The sequence below is a fragment of the Mus pahari genome, chromosome 3 (assembly GCF_900095145.1).
Source record: "Mus pahari chromosome 3, PAHARI_EIJ_v1.1, whole genome shotgun sequence".
Classification (NCBI taxonomy): Eukaryota; Metazoa; Chordata; class Mammalia; order Rodentia; family Muridae; genus Mus; species Mus pahari.
The window spans coordinates 136,124,383-136,144,144 of record NC_034592.1 but is presented as its reverse complement, the minus strand read 5'-3'; the positions used below and the strand labels follow the sequence as shown (position 1 = coordinate 136,144,144).

At 42.7% G+C, this 19,762-nt stretch overlaps 1 protein-coding gene across 1 annotated transcript in view; it reads right to left on the bottom strand.

Moving 5' to 3' along the window:
- Positions 1–19,762, bottom strand: part of Mapre1 (microtubule associated protein RP/EB family member 1) — a 24,619-nt gene continuing 4,857 nt past the window's right edge. Inside the window, exons 2-7 of the mRNA XM_021193580.2 lie at positions 18,491–18,614; positions 12,190–12,335; positions 9,790–9,997; positions 6,151–6,272; positions 1,653–1,805; positions 1–95 (exon numbers count right to left, since the gene is read on the bottom strand). Of these exons, the coding sequence (XP_021049239.1) occupies positions 39–95; positions 1,653–1,805; positions 6,151–6,272; positions 9,790–9,997; positions 12,190–12,335; positions 18,491–18,611 (807 nt within the window). The 5' untranslated portion in view covers positions 18,612–18,614 and the 3' untranslated portion in view covers positions 1–38. The remainder of the gene's footprint in view (positions 96–1,652; positions 1,806–6,150; positions 6,273–9,789; positions 9,998–12,189; positions 12,336–18,490; positions 18,615–19,762) is intronic.

The following is a 19,762-nucleotide window of genomic DNA, read 5'->3' as shown; positions in this document are numbered from 1 at the left end:
GTGAAGACTTCGGATGTTGCTCTGCTGGTCCAGGCTGCTTAATACTCTTCTTGTTCCTCCTGTGGGCCCCCTTCATCAGGTATCACAAAGCCTTCCTGAAATGGGAAAATGAAAAGAAAGGAAAGTTACTATTCAGGAGTGCCAGCTCCTCCCTCACCTCGCTGAACTCACAACTTAAGCCTCAGATGTAGGCAGTCCTTCCTGCCGCCCACACATCTGGCACTTAAGCATGACCAGGTGGCCACTACTGTATTCTTTAGACAATAGCATCCATTTCTTTTTTGTTTTGATTTTTTGATATAAGGTCTCCCTACATAGACCTTGCCTGGCCTAGAGCTCAATTAAATATAAACCAGGCTGGCTTCCAATTCACTGTCCTGCCTCTCTGCTGCCTAAGTGCTAGGTTTAAAGGTGTGTCTACCACACCCAGCAACAGCACCATTTCTTAATACCAAAAACTACGCACAAATTATTCTCATAGCATTAAGAAGCAGTGAATATGTATGTGTCTAAATATATGTTTAAAATGTGTATTCCCTCAAAATATCTTTAACTCCAAGTCCAGGAATGGTGGTTCACACCTGTAATACCAGCTCTCAGTAGGCTAAGGTAGAGGATGGTCATGAGGCTGAGGCCAGTCTGTAGCTACAGACTTGAGTTCCAGTGCAGCCCAGGGTAGAATGAGACCATACCTCAAAAAATTCCTAACAGAGCTCCAGTAGCAAAGCACTTTATTATACACAAGACAAAGCTGGATTAAATCCCCAATTGCATAAACAAAAACATAACTCTGCCTTCAAGCATCTTTGTTACACTAAACACACGTATTGAACCAAATTACCAGCAACAGTACAACAGACTTGGTCCAGTATCAATGCGGGCTGGGAAGCCAAGAGCCAGGCAGACTCGGGGTCCCTCCCCCTGCTCACTGTAGGACATACAGCACAGAATGGCCACACTGCTCTTCCATAGAAACACATCTAGATTTGTCTTTTCAACTAAATGTGTAAAGCTGAAATTAGCTGAGATGTACTTTCATTATAAGACCAAACACTCCTATATCTTCATCTTTTCATTATTGAACATGAGTATAGACACAGACCTTGTGAGGTATTCGTAATTACAAATACTGTTAAACAGTGGACATGGCCAGGTATTAAATCCTAAAAGTAGGGTGAAGAAAATCAGTCTTTTCTGATGAACTAATATCATGATTAAAGGCTATGTAATGTAGATAAATCCAAATAAAATCACAAAAGGAGTCAGGCAAGCTCCTGGGAGGAAGAAGCAAGGAATGCGTTGGCAGCTATGGGCACAAACATCAAGGACAATGAAATGCCAGCGGTCCTAATAGGGGCAACAACACCTCCAGGTGGAGTGCTAACCTGCAAATGTTGGGTGCTCTGTAAACTGTGGAAGCTGGGCAAACCAGCCACTTCCTGAGCTTGTTGCTTCCTCAAGCAAAGATATAGGAACTCCAGGCTAGCTAGGGAAGATGTTCTTTGGCTAACGTGGCTAACTTAAAGATGAAATTTTCTGGTAAACTCTACACTGGATTACAGGTCCCAGCACAAGTGAACTGAAATCAACAATGTTACATTTATTTCTTAGGTGGCAGAATAGAAAGAAATTCTCTCTAAGTAAACACGTACATCTGTGGCATAAAGAATATCTACAATCCTCTGCAGTACAGGGTCATTTTCCCCCTCATTCTCCTGGCAAATCAGTTCAATGTTCCTTAGCTTTCCGAAGTAGAAGTCTCTCTCCTTCTCCAAGTCTTCAACAGTAAGCTTCAATACTTTGACCTGTACAAGATATTGAAAACAGTGAGCACTGGTGACCAATAAAATATCAAACCCAAATAATGTGGCTTTTGATCAAAATAAAACATAAACAAAATTCCAGTTCAGTTTAATGTCAATTTTCTTCAGCCTCAGATAAATAATATATACTAGTTCATGGCAGCCTTGACTCTGAGTTCCCAAGAAAGGGCAGACTGCAAGACTACACCTTAGAGCTAAGCATGGTAATATTTGCCTTGAAATCCAGCTCTCTCAAGGTAGAGGCAGGTTGATCTCTGTGAGTTTGAGGCCAACCTGGTCTACATAGTGAGTTCTAGGACAGCCAGGGCTACAGACAGGTTACCCTAGGAAAAGAAAAAAAGAAAGAAAAGGGGAAAAAAAAACCCACACCTTAAACTATTAAGGAGCTTTTCTCTGAGATGGGGTCAAAAAGGGGAAATTTAAGGCTGACTGAGATGGAAGTAGAACCCACAACCCAGCTTAGCAAGATGACCAACAATCATACCTGAGTCCTTATCAGGAAGCTGACTGGTCAATCAAGTCCAAGACTAGCTACATGTAGAGAGCTCAGTGGGTTGGGGGAGGGGGTTCTAATCGCCCATAAGCTCCACTAGAGAGCTTTGATTTCCACAAGACACTATTAAAAATTTAAACTAAGGGCTGGAGAGTTGGCTCAGTCCTTAAGAACACTGACTGCTCTTCCAGAGGTTGTGAGTTTAATTCCCAGCAACCACATAGTGGCTCACAACCATCTGTAATGGGATCTGATGCCCTCTTCTGGTGTGTCTGAAGACAGTGACAGTGTATTCACATACATAAAATAAGTAAATATTGGCTGGGCGTGGTGGCGCACGCCTTTAATCCCAGCACTTGGGAGGCAGAGGCAGGCGGATTTCTGAGTTTGAGTTCCAGGACAGCCAGGGCTATACAGAGAAACCCTGTCTCAAAAAACAAAAAAACAAAACAAAAAAAAGTAAATTTTTTTTTTCCAAATTAAATTAAGAAGTAAATCTTGCAAGGCATGGTGGCACACATCTTTAATCCCAACCTTCAGGAAGTAGAGCCAGTTGGATCTCTGAGCTCAAGGCTAGCAGCTTGGTCTAGGTAGTGAGTGTGGCCCCTGACAAGGCACTGAGGTGCATATTTTACACATCAAAGCAGACCTGCTCTCCAGGTTCTCCCAGCATCTCTCAGTCCCTACCTGGTAAAAGTCTGCCTCAACCAACTTTGCGGGCCCAGGGAGGAACCTTTACCAAGAAGTTCCTCCCTATATAATCCAGACATTCTGTGCACTCGGTCTTTCTCTCCCTCTCCCCTCTCTCATTCTCTTATTCTCATTCTCTTTTTTTTCTCTGTGTGTGCCCTTTCTCTTCCCACACCCCATGGTGACTCCCTGGCCTCATTCCTTGGGGCCAGTGAACTCACCAGAGAGCAGCTTCCCAATAAACTTGTCTTTAATATAGTCTAAGCTGACTTGAATTGGCTCATTTCACTGATGGAGAAATAACCTATTAGTGAGTTACGGACCAACTCACTACTAATATACACCAGAGCTATATACTGAGACCCTATCTCAAAAAATAGATGATCAGTCAATAGACAGACAAAATAAACAATAAAATAATAAAAATTCTTGTGGCTGAAGAGATGGCTCATTAGCTAAGAGAATTTAGTACTATTGCAAAGGGTATGGGCTTAGTTCCCAGCACCAACATGTTAGCTCACAACAACCTGAAACTCCAATTTCAGGGAATAGTCTCTACCATTTCTGTCCTTCTGTGCACACAGAAATCCACACAGGTACACACAGTAATTCCAGAACTTAGGAATTAGGTAAGAGGATGGCTAGTTCCAGGGCCACTTAAGCCACACTCTAAAAACTTTTTTTAAAGTAATTATCTCCAGGATCACTTAATATGCAATCTTTACACATCAACCAAGGATGAGTACTACAAGGTAATTGGTGTAGAATACAGTACTGTTCTCAGCCTAACAAACCTATCTGGATCTATTTCTCCTGTTTATTAATAGCTACAAATTCAAATGCTTTCAGGATAGCCAGACAGAACATGTAACAGAAAGGGGTTCAGACTCTGGTAACCTAAAGAGAGCTCAAAATCCTTCATATTAACTTTTAAAAAAATGTATTCAAGTCAAGAGCCAGGTGTATTGGTAAACATCTATAAACCAAGAAGTTAGGAGGCTGAGGTGCAGGGTAGCCAGGACCTACATGAAACTCTATCAAAAAAAGAAGGGGGTGGGGGACATATCAGACCAAAGTGTTTCTGCAGCAAGTACAGAGAAGAGGGGTATGAGTGTATGATCCTCACTTTCCAGGATCAAGAAAGAAACTAACCGGTTAGCAGAAAGCCATCCTCCTGACCTCCTACAACTCTGACAGAGGCCCACAACTACCCAGAGCTCCGAGCTTTCTCTTCAAAACCACAGCCTGCCCAATCTCAACTACTGAAACCTATGGTACTGGCCACCCAAACCAACTCACCCTGGTTGCTTGGCAGGAAAGGAAGTCCCCCAGTTTAATTACATATGCCTCTGCAGTAAATAGGGCTCTCACCTTCTACTACCCTTATCTAGGACTGGATCACAGGCTAGCACCAAAGAAACTTTCTCTAACCTCAAGAAACCTGTATAGGCCCAAGCAACGTCTTCTATGCTCTGAAATTCTCTCCAAAGTTTACCATCAATTTTCCCAGAGCAATGTTGATAAATACCAATCTCCAATGCTGGGTGCCCCAGAAAAGAAAGTCAGGGTACCTCAGAAAAGTGAGAACCTCCTCAATTTGCCATTAAGCACAATGCCTAGGCTATGAGGCCAGATGCAAATCCTAACTGCACTGTGTTCCTCTATAAAACCTCCCAAGGTGGCCAAAAAGCGGTAACGAATTTAGTGTGTGGCATGAGCAACTATAAAAATTAGGTAGTTTTGGTATTTCTGGCCACTCTATGCTCCTGTATTTTTCTCTACAACTGCTTCCTCTAGAGCAGTGGTTCTCAATCTTCCTAATGCTGCAGCCCTTTAATACAGTTCCTCAGATTGTGATGATTCCCCAACCATAAAATTATTTCCACTGCTACTTCATAACTGTAATTTTGCTGTTATGAATCATAACATAAATATGTTTGGAGACAGGTTTGTCAAAAGGGTTGTGACCCACAGGTTGAGAACCCCTGCTCTTAAAGTTTTATGGAAGTCTCCCTTTTCTTATTCATTTCTTATCTCTCACAAGCCAAAAAGTTCTAATCAGCATGAACTTTTAAAGGACCCTGCAGCATCTACTCCATTCTATCCAGATTTCAAGAATATCTTTTGTCCAGTGGCACTTATCTCAGTGGAGTCTGTACCAAACCCCCTTCCATACATCTCAATTACTGTTGAGCAAAGATTAGCTCCCACCATGGATGATGGTACATATCTGCAGTCTCAGTCTTTGGGAAGCAGAGGTTGTAGCATGGCGACAAGTTCAAGGCCAGCCTAGTCTGCATAGTAAGACCCTGTCTCAAACAAACAAACAAACAAACTTCCACCTACAAATGCTTAGGCCCTCCCCACACGTGAGGTGGTTAGTTGAGAGGCTGACTGATAACCTAAGTGAGGTAATGGCATAGCTGCTCTCAGTTCCTCCGTGTGCTCTCAGTTCATCACGAAGGAGACTGTCTAGAATGCAGGGTCAATTCCAGCCATGGGGCTTCAGCTGACCACTCTTTGAGCTCTTGTGTTTTTTTCTCTGCAACTGCTTCCTCTGAGGTTTTAGGGAAGCCACCTTTCCTCCAGGACTCTATGCTTCAAAGCAACAGTGCCCAGCAGGTGACTAAGTCAAAATAATCATGCAAAAGCAATGAACAAAAAGCATCAATGGTCCCCATTTTGTTTTTCTGCTCTACCTACAGTCACTGAACTGCGAAGAACTGAACCAGAAGAGCAGCAGGCCTTTCCTAGCACTTCCATTCTCAAGCTCCAGAAAGCAGCTGTTATCTTTCACTCTCTGAATTCCAGAGATATCCGAGGGCATTCCAACGAGGTTCAAAAACTAACTATGATCCACACTGGTCCACACTGAGGCTAACTGCCTAGAACTCCAGCACCAGGAGATCCAATGGCCTCTGCACACATATCAGACACACTCACTTGATTTCTAGTCAGACACAGGTTTCTGTGGTACTAGGAAACCCTGACCCCTGTTCTACTAGCCACTGCTCACGGCCCACTCTGAAGCCAAAGGTTCACGCATGTCAAGAGATCATGTATGACCAGACAAGCAAAAAGGCCTTGCCTTTATGAGGGAAGTGAAGAACTGACAGTGACAATGTGAACACAAAAGGGGCATACCTGCTGCATCAATTCAGCTGCTTCATCATCTCCATTGCCCACACCAGGATTCTTTCGTACCATCCCGGGGCCAGCCTTAGGAGCTGCAGCAGTCCTCTGTGTTGCAATGGGTCTCTGTGGGGCTGGAAGAAGACTAACCATGTTAGGAGAAATGTCAAAAACTAACAAGTACACAAAAAGCAAGAAGTCAGTGATCAACTAACACCTGTCCACAGATAGGTCAACAAAAGGAATCAATACTAGAAGGCCCAGATATAAACAGCACAATACCCCCAACACATTTGCCCAAAGTAGTTCTTGTCCTGGCAGTAGACTTAAGTAACAATTTTGGCAGGCTCCTTCATGCTAGGGATAATCTTCCTGTGAGATCTTCACTCTGCTGTAGTGAACAAAAAGTACAATCATTCTGGTATATACAACAATGATGGACCTTAACTCAAGCAAGGCAGCTTCATGGATCAAAGGTAAGCCTTGTATCAAGAGCAGATCAAATCCCAGCTGGTACTGCAGTACTCTGTGCCCCATCTGGAAAAGTAGCTCCCTCTAACTCATCACCTCAAACTGACTAGACTACATAAGGGAAGGAGCTCACAAAGGCTAGGAGCAGAGCCCACCCTTACTGCTGGAACTCAGAGCTCATCTCTTAGATGTCCACAGGCCAGGAGAGATTTACAGGTCTCTCAGTGTTCATAGCCAAAGGCAGACAAAACAGTGACAGAAAAGGATCTGCAAGTTAACATAAAAAAGGGCTCCACTTCAAGATAAATCTAACACTCCTCACTTTGGTTGCTCATCCAACAATTCTATAAAACACAGATATTATTTATGCCAGGCTTAGAAATCACTCATCTTCCTAGCACCCCAAAATCTATAACCACAGACCTTTTTGTTCACAGTCCCAGGCATTTCCTTTGAATGGAGCTCTCTGGTATTTGCTTATCCTGAACACTGAATGTTTACTGTAAGACTCAATTGTTGGTAGCATCTGAAATATGCTATATCCAAGATTACCTAGATAGTCGCCACTTTCAACAGCTAAGGAATAAAAAGTATGCATTTCTGAGGGCAATCAGAACCTCCTACACTGCTGTTGGTATGGCAATAGCCAGCTGCTTTGGAAAAAGCAGGCAGTTTTGTGAATACTTTCATGTAGCCCAGGAATATGGCTTCAAAGTAAACTCTTGGGTATTCACCGAAGAAAAATGAAAATGTATTCCACACAGAAACTACACCTGAACCTTCACTGTAGCATTACTCATGACAGCCAAACACTAGCAACAACTCAAATGACCATCAACTGACAGATGAGGAGGTCCACACAATGGAATATTCAATAAAAACAATCAAGTACTAAGCTAGGCTGCTTGGGAGGATACAGCAAGAACATCACAAGTTCAAGAACCCATTTGGGCATTTCTAAGATCCTGTCTCAAAATTCCGGGGTCAGAGGAGCCTGGTATACTTCAGAAGTACACAGCTCCCCTAGCCTGTGTGAGAGAGACCCAGGTACTTGGGGACAGAGAGGACAGACACACAAGAGAATCAGCTGCTATAGCTGTGAATGCTTCAATCCCAGCTTTGGAACACAAAGGCAGTCTCGTGAGTCTGAGGCCAGCTTTGTTTATCTAGTGAGGTAAGCCAGAGCTACTAGTGAAAACAGTCTCTCCCCTCCCCACCCCCAAAAAGCTATAGCACAGATGAAATTTAAATCATTACGCTAAGGAAGCCAGACACAAAGATGAAGATTACACATATTCTATGTTTGTATATATAGAAAATGTTTAAAACCAGCAAAGCCAGAGAGAAAACAGATCTCTGAGTGCCTAGAGCTAGAGATGTAAGGAAGGCTGGAGGAAACGAAAAGTGATTGCTACTGAAATGGGTTTCTCTCTGGGTTATCAAAATATCCTAAAATCAGTTGTGGTAATAATATTTATAAAATTTTTTTTTTTTTTTTTTTTTTTTGGTTTTTTTGAGACAGGGTTTCTCTGTCCTGGAACTCACTTTAGACCAGGCTGGCCTCGAACTCAGAAATCCGCCTGCCTCTGCCTCCCAAGTGCTGGGACTAAAGGTGTGTGCCACCATTTAAAAAAAAAAAAAAAAAAAAAAAGGGAGGGGGGCACATTTACATCTTTAATCCCAACACTTGGAAAGCAGAAGCCAGACTGGTCTACATAGTAAGTTCCAGAATATCCAGAGCTACACAGTAAGACTTGTCTAAATAAATAAATTTAAAAAAAAAAAAAAAAAAAAAGTGAGGGCATCTTAAAGCTTTACTGGTTTCCAGTCAGTAAAATGCTTGCCTTGAAAATCTTAAGACTTGAGCTATTCCCCAGAATCCATGTAACAGTACATGCTTGTAATCCTAGGGATGTGAAGGCTAAGACAAGCAGATCCCAGAGGCTCTCTAGCAAGCCAGCTTTGCGTATTAGGCCAATTCCAGACCAATGAGATATTTCAAAAAACAGATGAATGGTACCTGAGAAATATCCAAGGTTGTCTTTGATCTCCAAATGCACCTGCATACACACACACAAGAGAGGGGACTAAAGAGATGGTTCAGAAGCTAAGAGCACTTGCTGCTCTTCCAGAGGATCTGGTTCAATTCCCAACACCCACATGGTGGCTCACAACCATCTGTAATTCCAGTTCCAGGAAATACAACACCCTCTACTGGCCTCTGAGGGTACCAGGCACATGATGTAATACAGACATACATTCAAACAAAAAAACCCATACACATAAAAAAAATTAATTTGTTTTTAGGTTAAAGGGGTAAAAAATATATGGTATGTGAATTCTTTTTCAATAAAGCTATTCAAACAAAACTTCAATAAGTGGAGCAGGAGGAACCAAGTTCAAAGTCACCCTTGCCTATACACTGAATTCAAGGCCAGTCTAGGCCAGAGACCCTGTCTCAAAAAGAGACCTCCATCTTTAGCAGGGAGTGGTGGCTCACAACATATGCACATGTTCTATAAATATACTACAAAAACACACCATGGGAAACCCAACAAGCCCAAACCTAAGACTCTCTACAAACCACTTCCCCCTCCCTCCTAGCCCCTGTCAGCAGCAGACTATAAGCAGCTCTCATGCTAAACTCCATGAAGGAAGCCAAAATCAGGCACAGAAAGCTGGCCTACAGACTGATGGCATAATGATGCAGACAGCCAAGAAGAATCCCTCAAAGACTGAGAAAGTTCTTGAGATCCTAAACTTTAGACCTACCTGTAACTTACTTACCTCTTGGGTGTTTATAAAGTGGCCAATTTCCCATTAACTAAAGCTCTTGTATGTGAGTTAGCATAGGGAAATTCTATTACAACCAACAAAATCCCTTCGGTAAAACATCAGTCCCTCATCCAGGCCAGAGGCAAGTGTTAACTTCCCACTGTACAGAGGAGGAAGACCTGAGCACAAGGGTGAAGAGGCTCCTACAGAGCTGCAGAGCACAAGGATCCATCTGCCATGCGCCAGAGTCCACAGCCCTTTCAAAAGCACACAGCAAAACTCTCTACTCAGAGCCACAGCATAACCCATGTGGAGCACCTAAGCCCAAGTACCACCAATTTTTTTTCTTTTTAAGAATAAAAACTTCTGGTTCAGTGTTGAATGAGTAGAAGTGGTTCTGTTTACCTGCAGTACTGGAGCCGAGAGGTTTCTTCGGTTTACTCAAAGCTGGAGCAACAAGAGAAGGAGCCACTGCAGTTTCTTGACCTTGTCTGGCAGCTACAGGATCATACTCTTTTCCATCATAATTTGCATCAAAAAACTTCTTGAACCATTGAACAAATTCAAAATTGTCCTGAAATTTTCCTTTTACTAATTTATCCACAGGAATTATCTGCAGAGAAAAATCAAGACCATTCAGAACAAAGCAGAGGGCTTTGGCAAACATCAAACCTGTCCACTCGTCAAAACAATACAAAGCTCTGCCAAAAGGTTTGCTAAGATCAGTTTGCATTCAATACAGTACCAATCCCTAGTCAGCCCTCCAAACTCCTGAGAAAAAAATGTTGAACAAAAAAGGAACAAGGGGCAGGGCGTGGTGGAGCACACCTTTTTAATCCCAGCACTCAGGAGGCAGAGGCAGGTGGATTTGAGTTTGAGGCCAGCCTGGTCTACAGAGTGAGTTCTAGGACAGCCAGGGCTACACAGAGAAACCCTATCTCAAAAAGCCAAAAAAATAAAAAATAAAAATAAAAATAAAAAATAAAATAAAATAAAAAAGGAACAAGGACCAGGACAAGGTTTAGTGCCTACCTGGTATGCACAAGGCCTTGTACTGAATCCTCAGCACCACTGAGGGAACCAGTATCACCAAAATCATATACACACAGCAAGACACAAATGAAAGGCAGCACCTTCACTGAACCATGAAGAGAAATTCCCTGGCTGAGTGCAGTACCACACATTTGTGAACACTCTGGGAACTAAGGCAGGAACACGTCAAACTTGAGGTTAACCTAGGCTATACAGGAAAACTCTATCTAGAAAGGGAGGGGAAAGGCTAGAAAGATGGCTCAGCAGTTAAGAGAATGCTCTTCATAAGAAGTTATGTCCTCATCCAATCCGAATCAAGCAAGCATGTAGGGGTCTCTCCATAGTTGTGTTTGCAGCCCTCTGTTAAAAAAATAAAAAAAAAAAAGAGAATGCTCTTCCAGAGGACCTAAGTTCAGTTCCCAGCAACCACATAGCAGCTCACAACTGTCTACAACTCCCAATTCCAGGAAATCTTACACCTTCACACAGACTACACATGCAAGCAAAATACCAATGCACATAAAATAGAAGTAAATATATTATTAGAAAAGGAGGGAAGAGGAGAGTAACAAGTCAAGGTACAGGATCAAATACTGTGTAATTTTATAGAAGTAATCTAGAAATTAAGATGGATGTCATTCTAGTAAAAATTAAATAATACTTAAAATAAAACAAAACACTAGTCTGATACATGGCCAGTGAGATGGGTAAAGGTGCTGTCACATATACACTCGTGTGTGCTTGTGCACTCGTTCCCCCCGCCCCTCAATAAAATGTGACAAAAGAAAATTTTAGGGCTGGAGAAATCACTAAATGATTGAGGGCACTTGTTGCTCTTGCAGAGAGCAACCTGGATTGCTCCTGGGTTTGGTTCCTAGTACCCAAGTGGTGGTTCACTGCAACTCCCAACTCCGGGAGACCCAACCCCTCTTCTGACCTCCACAGGCACCAGGCACACACAGGATACAATGCATAAATGTAACTAAAACATTTATACACATAGAATAAATCTTTTTAAGTAAACTGTTAATCACTGGTTTGGATTTACAGGTTGACTGCCCCAAAGCATTACTAAATTTAGACAGTAAAGAAAGAAGACAGTGAGGGAAGCAGGAAGGAAGGGTAAGAAAAACCTGGTTCCCTGTAATCATATTAAATAGAAACAAGAAGTAACATAAATCAGCAAGAGAAAAGTGTCCAAAACTAAGAATAGCTAGGCAGAGTTCCTCACACCCATGATCCCATCACTCAGGAAGACGAGAGACAGGAAGATCACAACGAATTCAAAGCCAGCCTGAGCTACACAGTGAGTTCAAGGCCAACCTGAGCTAAACAGACTTTCAAAAATAAATTTTTAAAAAGCCAGCAAGGCCAGGTGAGGTGGCACACACCTTAATCCCAGCACTAGAGAGGCAGAGGCAGGAGGTTCTTTGTGAGTTTGAGACCAGCCTGGTCCACATAGTAAGTTCCAGTACAGTCAGAACTATACAGAAAGACTTGTCTCAAAAAGACTATAAAAAAGAGGAGGAGGGCAGAGAGATGGCTCAGTGGGTAAAGATACATGCTGCCAAACCTAATGACCTGATTTCCCAGTTGTTTGCAGATCTACAAATGCACTACCATGTGCACGGACAGATATACATACATGTATGTACACACACACACACACACACACACACACACACACACCTCTTCATAAAAGAAAACTATAAATTAAGAAAAAATGTTTAAATATGAGAAAGTAACCTAAACAAAGGAATAAAGTTTACTTACTTTGTCAACGCCCATCCTCTTGAAGCCTGCTTGTAGTATTTTGAAGTTCTGGATATATTCATGTTCTAGCTTAGCCTGGAATTTCACTTTCTTCAAGGCAATGGATCCAGGGAAGAGCATGTCCATAAACTGACAGTATGCAGCCCCTAAATCAACAATAACACAAAACAAAAATTCAATAAACTCTGGGTCACTGAGTGCCACTTTGTCCCCAAGATAGAATCTCACTATATAGCCCTGGCTGGCCTAGAATTTGCTATGTCGGCCAGGCTGGCCTGCCTCTGTCTGAGTGCTGGGATTAAAGGCATGTACCACTATGACCCACTCTAAATGCTACTAGTGAAAAAACATGATCATCTACATTTACTTAACCCAAATATAATTTTATTAAAGACAGGTTTCGTGTCACCTAGGCTACGGTCAAATTCAATGGAGCTGAGAATAACCTGGAATTTTTGATCCTCCTGCCTCTACTCTCTGAGTGCTGAGATTTTTAAGCTGGAAATAACACATCCCATTATATGTGTGGAACTCAGGATAATACCCAGGGCTTCTGCATACTAGGCAAGTATTCTACATTCCCAGACCTAAAACACAATTGTAAAATCTGTACAGAAAACCATAAACAGCCAAAATGTTGGGGCCACAGAGATAGTTCAGTAGTTAAGAACTCTTACAGTGGACCCCAATTTAGTTTCTAATAACCATGTCAGGTGGCTCTTAACCATCTGCAACTTCAGTTCCAGAGAAATCTACGCTTTTGTGAGCAACAGCACACATGTGCACACATATACGCACAACTTAAAGTAATAGAAATAAATATTTTTGAAAAAGTTTATATGAATACAAAATAAAAATTTAAAAATCTATTAACAAAGGGCTAGAAAGCTGGCTTAGCAGTTAAAAGAGCACTAGGTCCTGCAGAGGACCTAGGTTTGATTCCCAGCATTCACAGAGCAGCTTGCACTTGTCTATAACATCAGTTTCCAGGGGATCCAATGTCCTTTTCTGGCACCAGACATACATCCAAGTGAAACACTCATACACATAAATAATAAATAATTTTTAAATATATTAACAAAATGGGGTCTTATGTTTGGTTTTTAAAATAGGATCTTACAGCTGGGCAGTGGTGGCACATGCCTTTAATCCCAGCACATGGGAGCTCAGTGATAGAGCTACAAGGATCTGAGTTTAAGTCTCAACACAAAGAAAAAGATTAAAAGCAAAGCCCAAAATATGTGGCCCAGTAAATACCACAGAGGCTAAAGACGAACCATAGCATTACACTGAGCACCTGAATCCCATGTGTGACTGTTTACCACTTTAGAAGCCTACAGGCTACCATACAGTTGAGAAAAGCAATATTTTCTAGAAGAGCAGTATTCCACATGGCTACACTCTCACTGACCCAATCAGTGTATGTCTATATAAATTTTTTTAATTAATTAATTAATAAGGTCCCTGTGATGGTTTGTATATGCTTAGTTCAGGGAGTGGCACTATTAGGAGGTATGGCTTTGTTGGAGAAAGTATGTCACTGTGGGCGTGGACTTAAGACCCTCATCCTAGCTATCCGGAGGCCAGTATTCTGCTAGTGGTCTTCAGATGAAGACACAGAACTAAGTTCCGCCTGCACCATGTCTGCCTGGATGCTGTCATGCTCCCACCTTGATGATAACGGACTGAACCTCTGAACCTGTAAGCCAGCCCCAACTAAGAGTCCTTGTAAGAGTTGCCTTGGTCGAGCCGGGCGCGGTGGCGCACGCCTTTAATCCCAGCACTCGGGAGGCAGAGGCAGGCGGATTTCTGAGTTCAAGGCCAGCCTGGTCTACAAAGTGAGTTCCAGGACAGCCAGGACTATACAGAGAAACCCTGTCTCGAAAAACCAAAAAAAAAAAAAAAAAAAAGAGTTCAAGGCCAGCCAGAACCCAGAAAAGGCCAGATACAAGGTAATTAATGCAGACTTTAAAATGCAAGCTGAAAATATTTTTAACAAGGAAAAAACTATTTTAATTTTAAAACAATAAACAGAATTTTATAACTTGCTTTTTCTTGTATGTTACTCACTTTAACATTCTGAGAGGCAAGAAACTAGAAACAAACTACACAGCCAAGAAAAGAAATTAATAGTACTCCCCATTGGACAGCAGGTGGCAAAGTCAACTCCTCCCTCTTTCTGGACAAAAGCAAGCCGACTGTCAAAATCATTCTGTAGAAGGCATTTCCGACTTTGATGATATCTGCAACATACCTGCAACACCTAGTATTCCACAACTGATACCTGACAGAACTCAGGATGGCTCTTGAATCAACCTGCCAGAGTCACCAACGTTCTCCTCACGCTTCCTCACCTCCAGAGCCAAGTAAAGGCTCCTTACACAGCGCACTGGCCAATGGGGAGCACTTCACAGCCAGCAGCACATTACTAGGGCAGCTAGTGCTTCTAGAGGAAAACCCATCATCCCTGCCTTCTAAAGACTGTGCGTCGTGAAGATTTCTGATCTTTTTGATCTGATTGATAAAGAAGAATCAGACCTAGTACTAAAGGTTTTTAGACAAACACAGAGCTGTAAAGCTTCCCCTTCCCTGACTCCAGTCTGCAGCTCATCCAGTGTGGTTTGAAGCTACAAGTGAGAGCTGCTTTCAAGACACCAATGTGAATACAATGACAGAACCTACCTGCTCCCAGAGGCACCCCCGGCTTTCAAGAGCACATGGCACTGAGCGCAAGTTTACTAACGTCACTTATGTCTTCCACTCGCCACTTTCTACTAAGGAAAAATACCTTATCTGGGCTAAGAATAGTGGCAGGAGCCAGAAAAAGCAAATACTTTATGGAGTTTATGGTAAACAGTATTATAATTAATTATGTACAATTATATTTCTTCAATTCTCTTCCAAATGCTTCTTTAAAAATGCAGCATATGCCACATGTAACTAATTTCGTATGTGTAATGATATACAGATAATCCAAAGAAATGAAAAGCAGAGGCAGGAGAATGACCACAAGCTAAGACGCCAACTACCCTTTCCTTTATTACAGGGTAACACTTTGTCTCAAAAAAAAAAAAAAAAAAATTGGTCAGGTGGGGGTTCAGTATTAGGAGCACTGGCTGCTCTGTGAGAGGAGTCATTTCCCAGCACCCACGAGGCAGCTCACAAGCATCTCTAACTCTGGCTCCAGGGGATTCAAGTATCCCCTCCTAGCTTTCATAGGCATCTGTGTGCACATGACACCCACACAAATACTAGGTTCAAACCCAGGCTCTGCAATATCTAAGCTATGTCCCATGGGCATCTCATCATCTTTAAAATGAAGAGTTATTTTCTCACTTCTGGGGTCTAACACACAACTAACACTATTATTAAGGGACCCCGACAACAGCCAAGCTGGTGAGCCAAGACTACTGCCCAAGCTCACAGCTGAGGAAACAGTACTAGAAGACCATCAAAGAATTCATCCAAAATCACATGGCTCAGAGCAGACTAAAGGCCTCTTCATGCCATGACGTGTCCATGACAGCTCACTGCCTAAATAAGAAAAGCCTGGGGCCAGATTGGAGCATGCACAACTTATCTACACAGGAAGAGAAGCATCTTCTAATTAAGTGAGAAATGTTTTGGACTGTATTTATAGAAATAAATTTTAGGGAAAAACTGCTGGTGAGAGAGTAGTCTCCAATGAAAATGAAGATGACCTCACTCCCACATTACTCACAGATCACGGGCAAACAAGTGCTTTAAAAGACTTCAAAAAATGGTGCCGCAGCAATGAAAAGCTGAGAGAATTAACCGGAGGCAGAGGACAGCAGCACAGATCTAAGGCAGCCTATTCTATGACAAAGTAAGATGACTAAAAGTCACTCTTGGGAGCCCCTAATCACGGTATTCCTCAGGTACTGCCTTCCTCTGGACAGCAGGAAAACAGATTGGACCTCACACAGCAAATAAGGCAAAGAAATGAAACCAAGACGACTAGGAGTTCCTCCACCCACAAAAAAAAAAAGGAAGTCCAAAAGCCGAACACTTGAGGAAGCAGCTAAGGAACAGCAGCCTCTTTAGATCAACCCAAATGGTAGGCACCAGCCAGTTAAGAAAAAAATCTGGCCGGGCGTGGTGGCGAACGCCTTTAATCCCAGCACTTGGGAGGCAGAGGCAGGCGGATTTCTGAGTTCGAGGCCAGCCTGGTCTACAAAGTGAGTTCCAGGACAGCCAGGGCTACACAGAGAAACCCTGTCTCGAAAAACCAAAAAAAAAAAAAAAAAAAAAAAACCTGTAAAAATAGGGTATGGGGATTGAAGAATGTGGGTTTTTCATTTGGAAAAAGGCTCAAGTTCCTATTGTGTTCTTGGTTCTATATGCCCAATTCATTACTCAAATTCTCTAAGCCATCTTCCCCATCTGAAATTGGAGGTGTACCTCCCTCTTGGAAATACTCAGAGAACTAAATGGAGATGTTTGAGAAAAATCAATGTTTGAGCCTGGTGGTACAGGATGTCTGTAATCCCAGCATCTTAGGAACTGAAATAGAAGAATCATAAATTATAGGCTCCAGGGTGAGTTAGAGTCAGACTGAGAAATTTAGGAAGACACAGTCTCAAAATTTAATTTAGAAAGGGCCGGGGCTCATGGCAGTGAACTTGTATAGTATTTGTTAACTCCTGTGTTTAACCTCTAAGTAGTACAAAACAAAGTTACTTACTAAAAGAAGCAGGATTCTGATTCTGGGTCCTAACTGATACCTTCCCCCAGTGAGGACTGAAGCCAGAGATGTGGGCATGTCAGCCAAGCTTTCTTTACCCAGAACTACATTCACACCCACAAGACGAGAACTTCAGGAGTTGGAGGAAAATACCAAATCCTCCCTCTCTTCCCCTCTCCCTCCCCTGACCTGTGAGGGGTTTTTGTTTATTTGGTTGGTTGGTATGATTTTTGGTTTTTAAATAAGATTTATTTATTTATTTAATGTGAGCACACTGTCGCTCTCTTCAGACACACCAGAAAAGAGTATCAGATCCCATTACAGATGGTTGTGACCCACCATGTGGTTACTAGGAACTGAACTCAGGACCTCTAGAAGAGCAGATAGTACTCCTAACTGCTGAGCTATCTCTCCAGCCCCTTGTTTTTTTGAGAGAGGGTTTCACCATGTAGCCTTGGATGACCTGGTGCTTGCTATATAGACCAGGCTGGCCTCAAACACAGAGATCTGCCTGCCTTTGCCTCCCAAATGCTAAGATTAAAAACATGTGCCACACACTCAGCTCTGGTGTGTGTGTGTGGGGGGTGTCATATTCTTGAACTCATCTATAACTGTGGCAGATCCAGTTTTAACAGCTGTGACATGCAAAGCTGGGGAGATGGCTCAGTGGGTGAGAACACTTGCTCCTACAAGCACACAGAATATATTCAACTCTGACTCCCCAGCACCCATGTTAACAAACAGGCATGATGTGCATGCTTAAACCAGGGGGACAGACCAGCAGATCTCAAGACCTCACCAGTCAGCCTACCCCAGACTGAAAGCCTAGTCAAAACAACAAGTTCCACCTCCACTTCAGTGTCAGACCCTGTCTCAAGGCAACTCAAGGGGGAAGAGCAACAGACAAGACACTGACGGCCTCCACATGCAAGTACACAGACATTCATACCCACACCCTCTGATGAATACCCCTCCACCAGCACGCGCACAAACACACACACACACACACACACACACACACACACACCCTGGCATGCTCTTTAGTGTATCCAAAGTTAGCAGAACTCTCTAAGTCAATAAAAAATTACCACTGGGTGCTCTGTGAGTGCTAGGTAAGTACCCTATCAACTGAGCCACACATCCCAGCACTCAGCATGGGTAAAGCTGAAAAAAAAAAAATCTATAATCTCTTTGTGGTGGCTCCATATAGAGGCCTACGCAAACCCTAAAGCCACATGTACTTTTAAAAAGCCGGACGTGGTGGCACACACCTTTAATCCCAGCACTAGGAAGGCAGAGACAGGCGGATTTCTGAGTTCAAGGCCAGCCTGGTCTACAGAGTGAGTTCCAGGACAGCCAGGGCTACACAGAGAAACCCTATCTCAGAAAAAATAATAATAATAAAAAAAAGTGGTCTCCTGAGCCAAACATGGTAGCCCACACCTTTAATCTCAGCACCGAAGAGGCAGAAGCAGGTGGATCTCTGAGTTGAAGACCTGCCTGCCTGGTCTATAGAGTGAACTCCAGAACAGCCATGGCTATATAGGAAAACCATGTCTTAAAAAATAGAAAAGGGGGCAGGAGAGGGGTGCTTACCTGAACACAGCTGTTCTATCTTTGTCAGATTCAACTGCAGAGATTCATTGATCCAAGCCAGCATGTCATGTCGACTTAGGTTATCACTGGTGACTGACGTTGAGTACACATTCACTGCCATCTTCTACAACATGTAATAAAGAAAGAAGGCTCCTGTTACAGTGAGCATGAAGTGAGGGCAAGCAGTTCCCACAGTCACTAAGAACAAACCTGTACAAATGTTCAATTTTAAGCACAGCCTTTTTCGCTAAGGGGTGAAACCAGACACTAGCCAGAGTCATAATAAGCCAGAGTTCCATGCATAAAATGACCTGCAATAAATTGCCTCAAACCAGTCAGTCTAATACTCAGACCTCATGTTGATAAGACTAACACACAATTACAAGCCACAAAAGGCACTAAGAGATTAAGCATGTACTCGATGAAAGGAGGCTAGTGCACAAAAAACGTTCTGCTCAAAAAAACTAGTTCAAGGACTGGGTTTGCATGTGTTCTACATGTTCGATGCCTGGTCTCAATCTTCAACACTACAAAAAAATTAACAAAGGTGGGTGTGGTGGTAACATGCCTGTACTCAGGAGGCTGAGGCAGGAGGACTCAAGTTCCAGGTCATCATGAGCTACAGCATGTCCTTATCTCAAGTCATCATCAACAGCACACAAACCTAGGGCTGAGGGCAAGGCTAACCAGGAGTGCTTTGCTTGCCTGTGCACCAAGCCCTGGGCCAATCCCTAGCAATGCCATCTACTTTCACAGGTTTCAACAGCCTAGTACATAGGTGAGGTCACGTGACAGCCTCTCAACGTCCTTGGCACCTACTATTCTTTGCTGCACATCCTAGAAATTAAGAGGGTATCTGAGCACCAACCAAGTATGAGGTCTTTTGAAGACACTTTTTTTTTTTAATATTTATTTATTTATTATATGTAAGTACACTGTAGCTGTCTTCAGACATTCCAGAAGAGGGAGTCAGATGGTTGTGAGCCACCATGTGGTTGCTGGGATTTGAACTCAGGACCTTCGGAAGAGCAATCGGGTGCTCTTATTCGCTGAGCCATCTCACCAGCCCTTGAAGACTCTTGTTACTGAACTGACAAATCAATCCTCTTTAAGGCTCCTTTATTCTGTTCATTTCAAGGATGAAGAAAAAGAGGCCCTGAGTATTTACAGCCAAGCCTGCTCAGCCTTATTTTCCTATTTCTCAGAAAATGCTGCCCCTACCTTTCTGTCAAACTTCTGAAATAATCTTTTTTTTTTTTTTTTGGGGGGGGG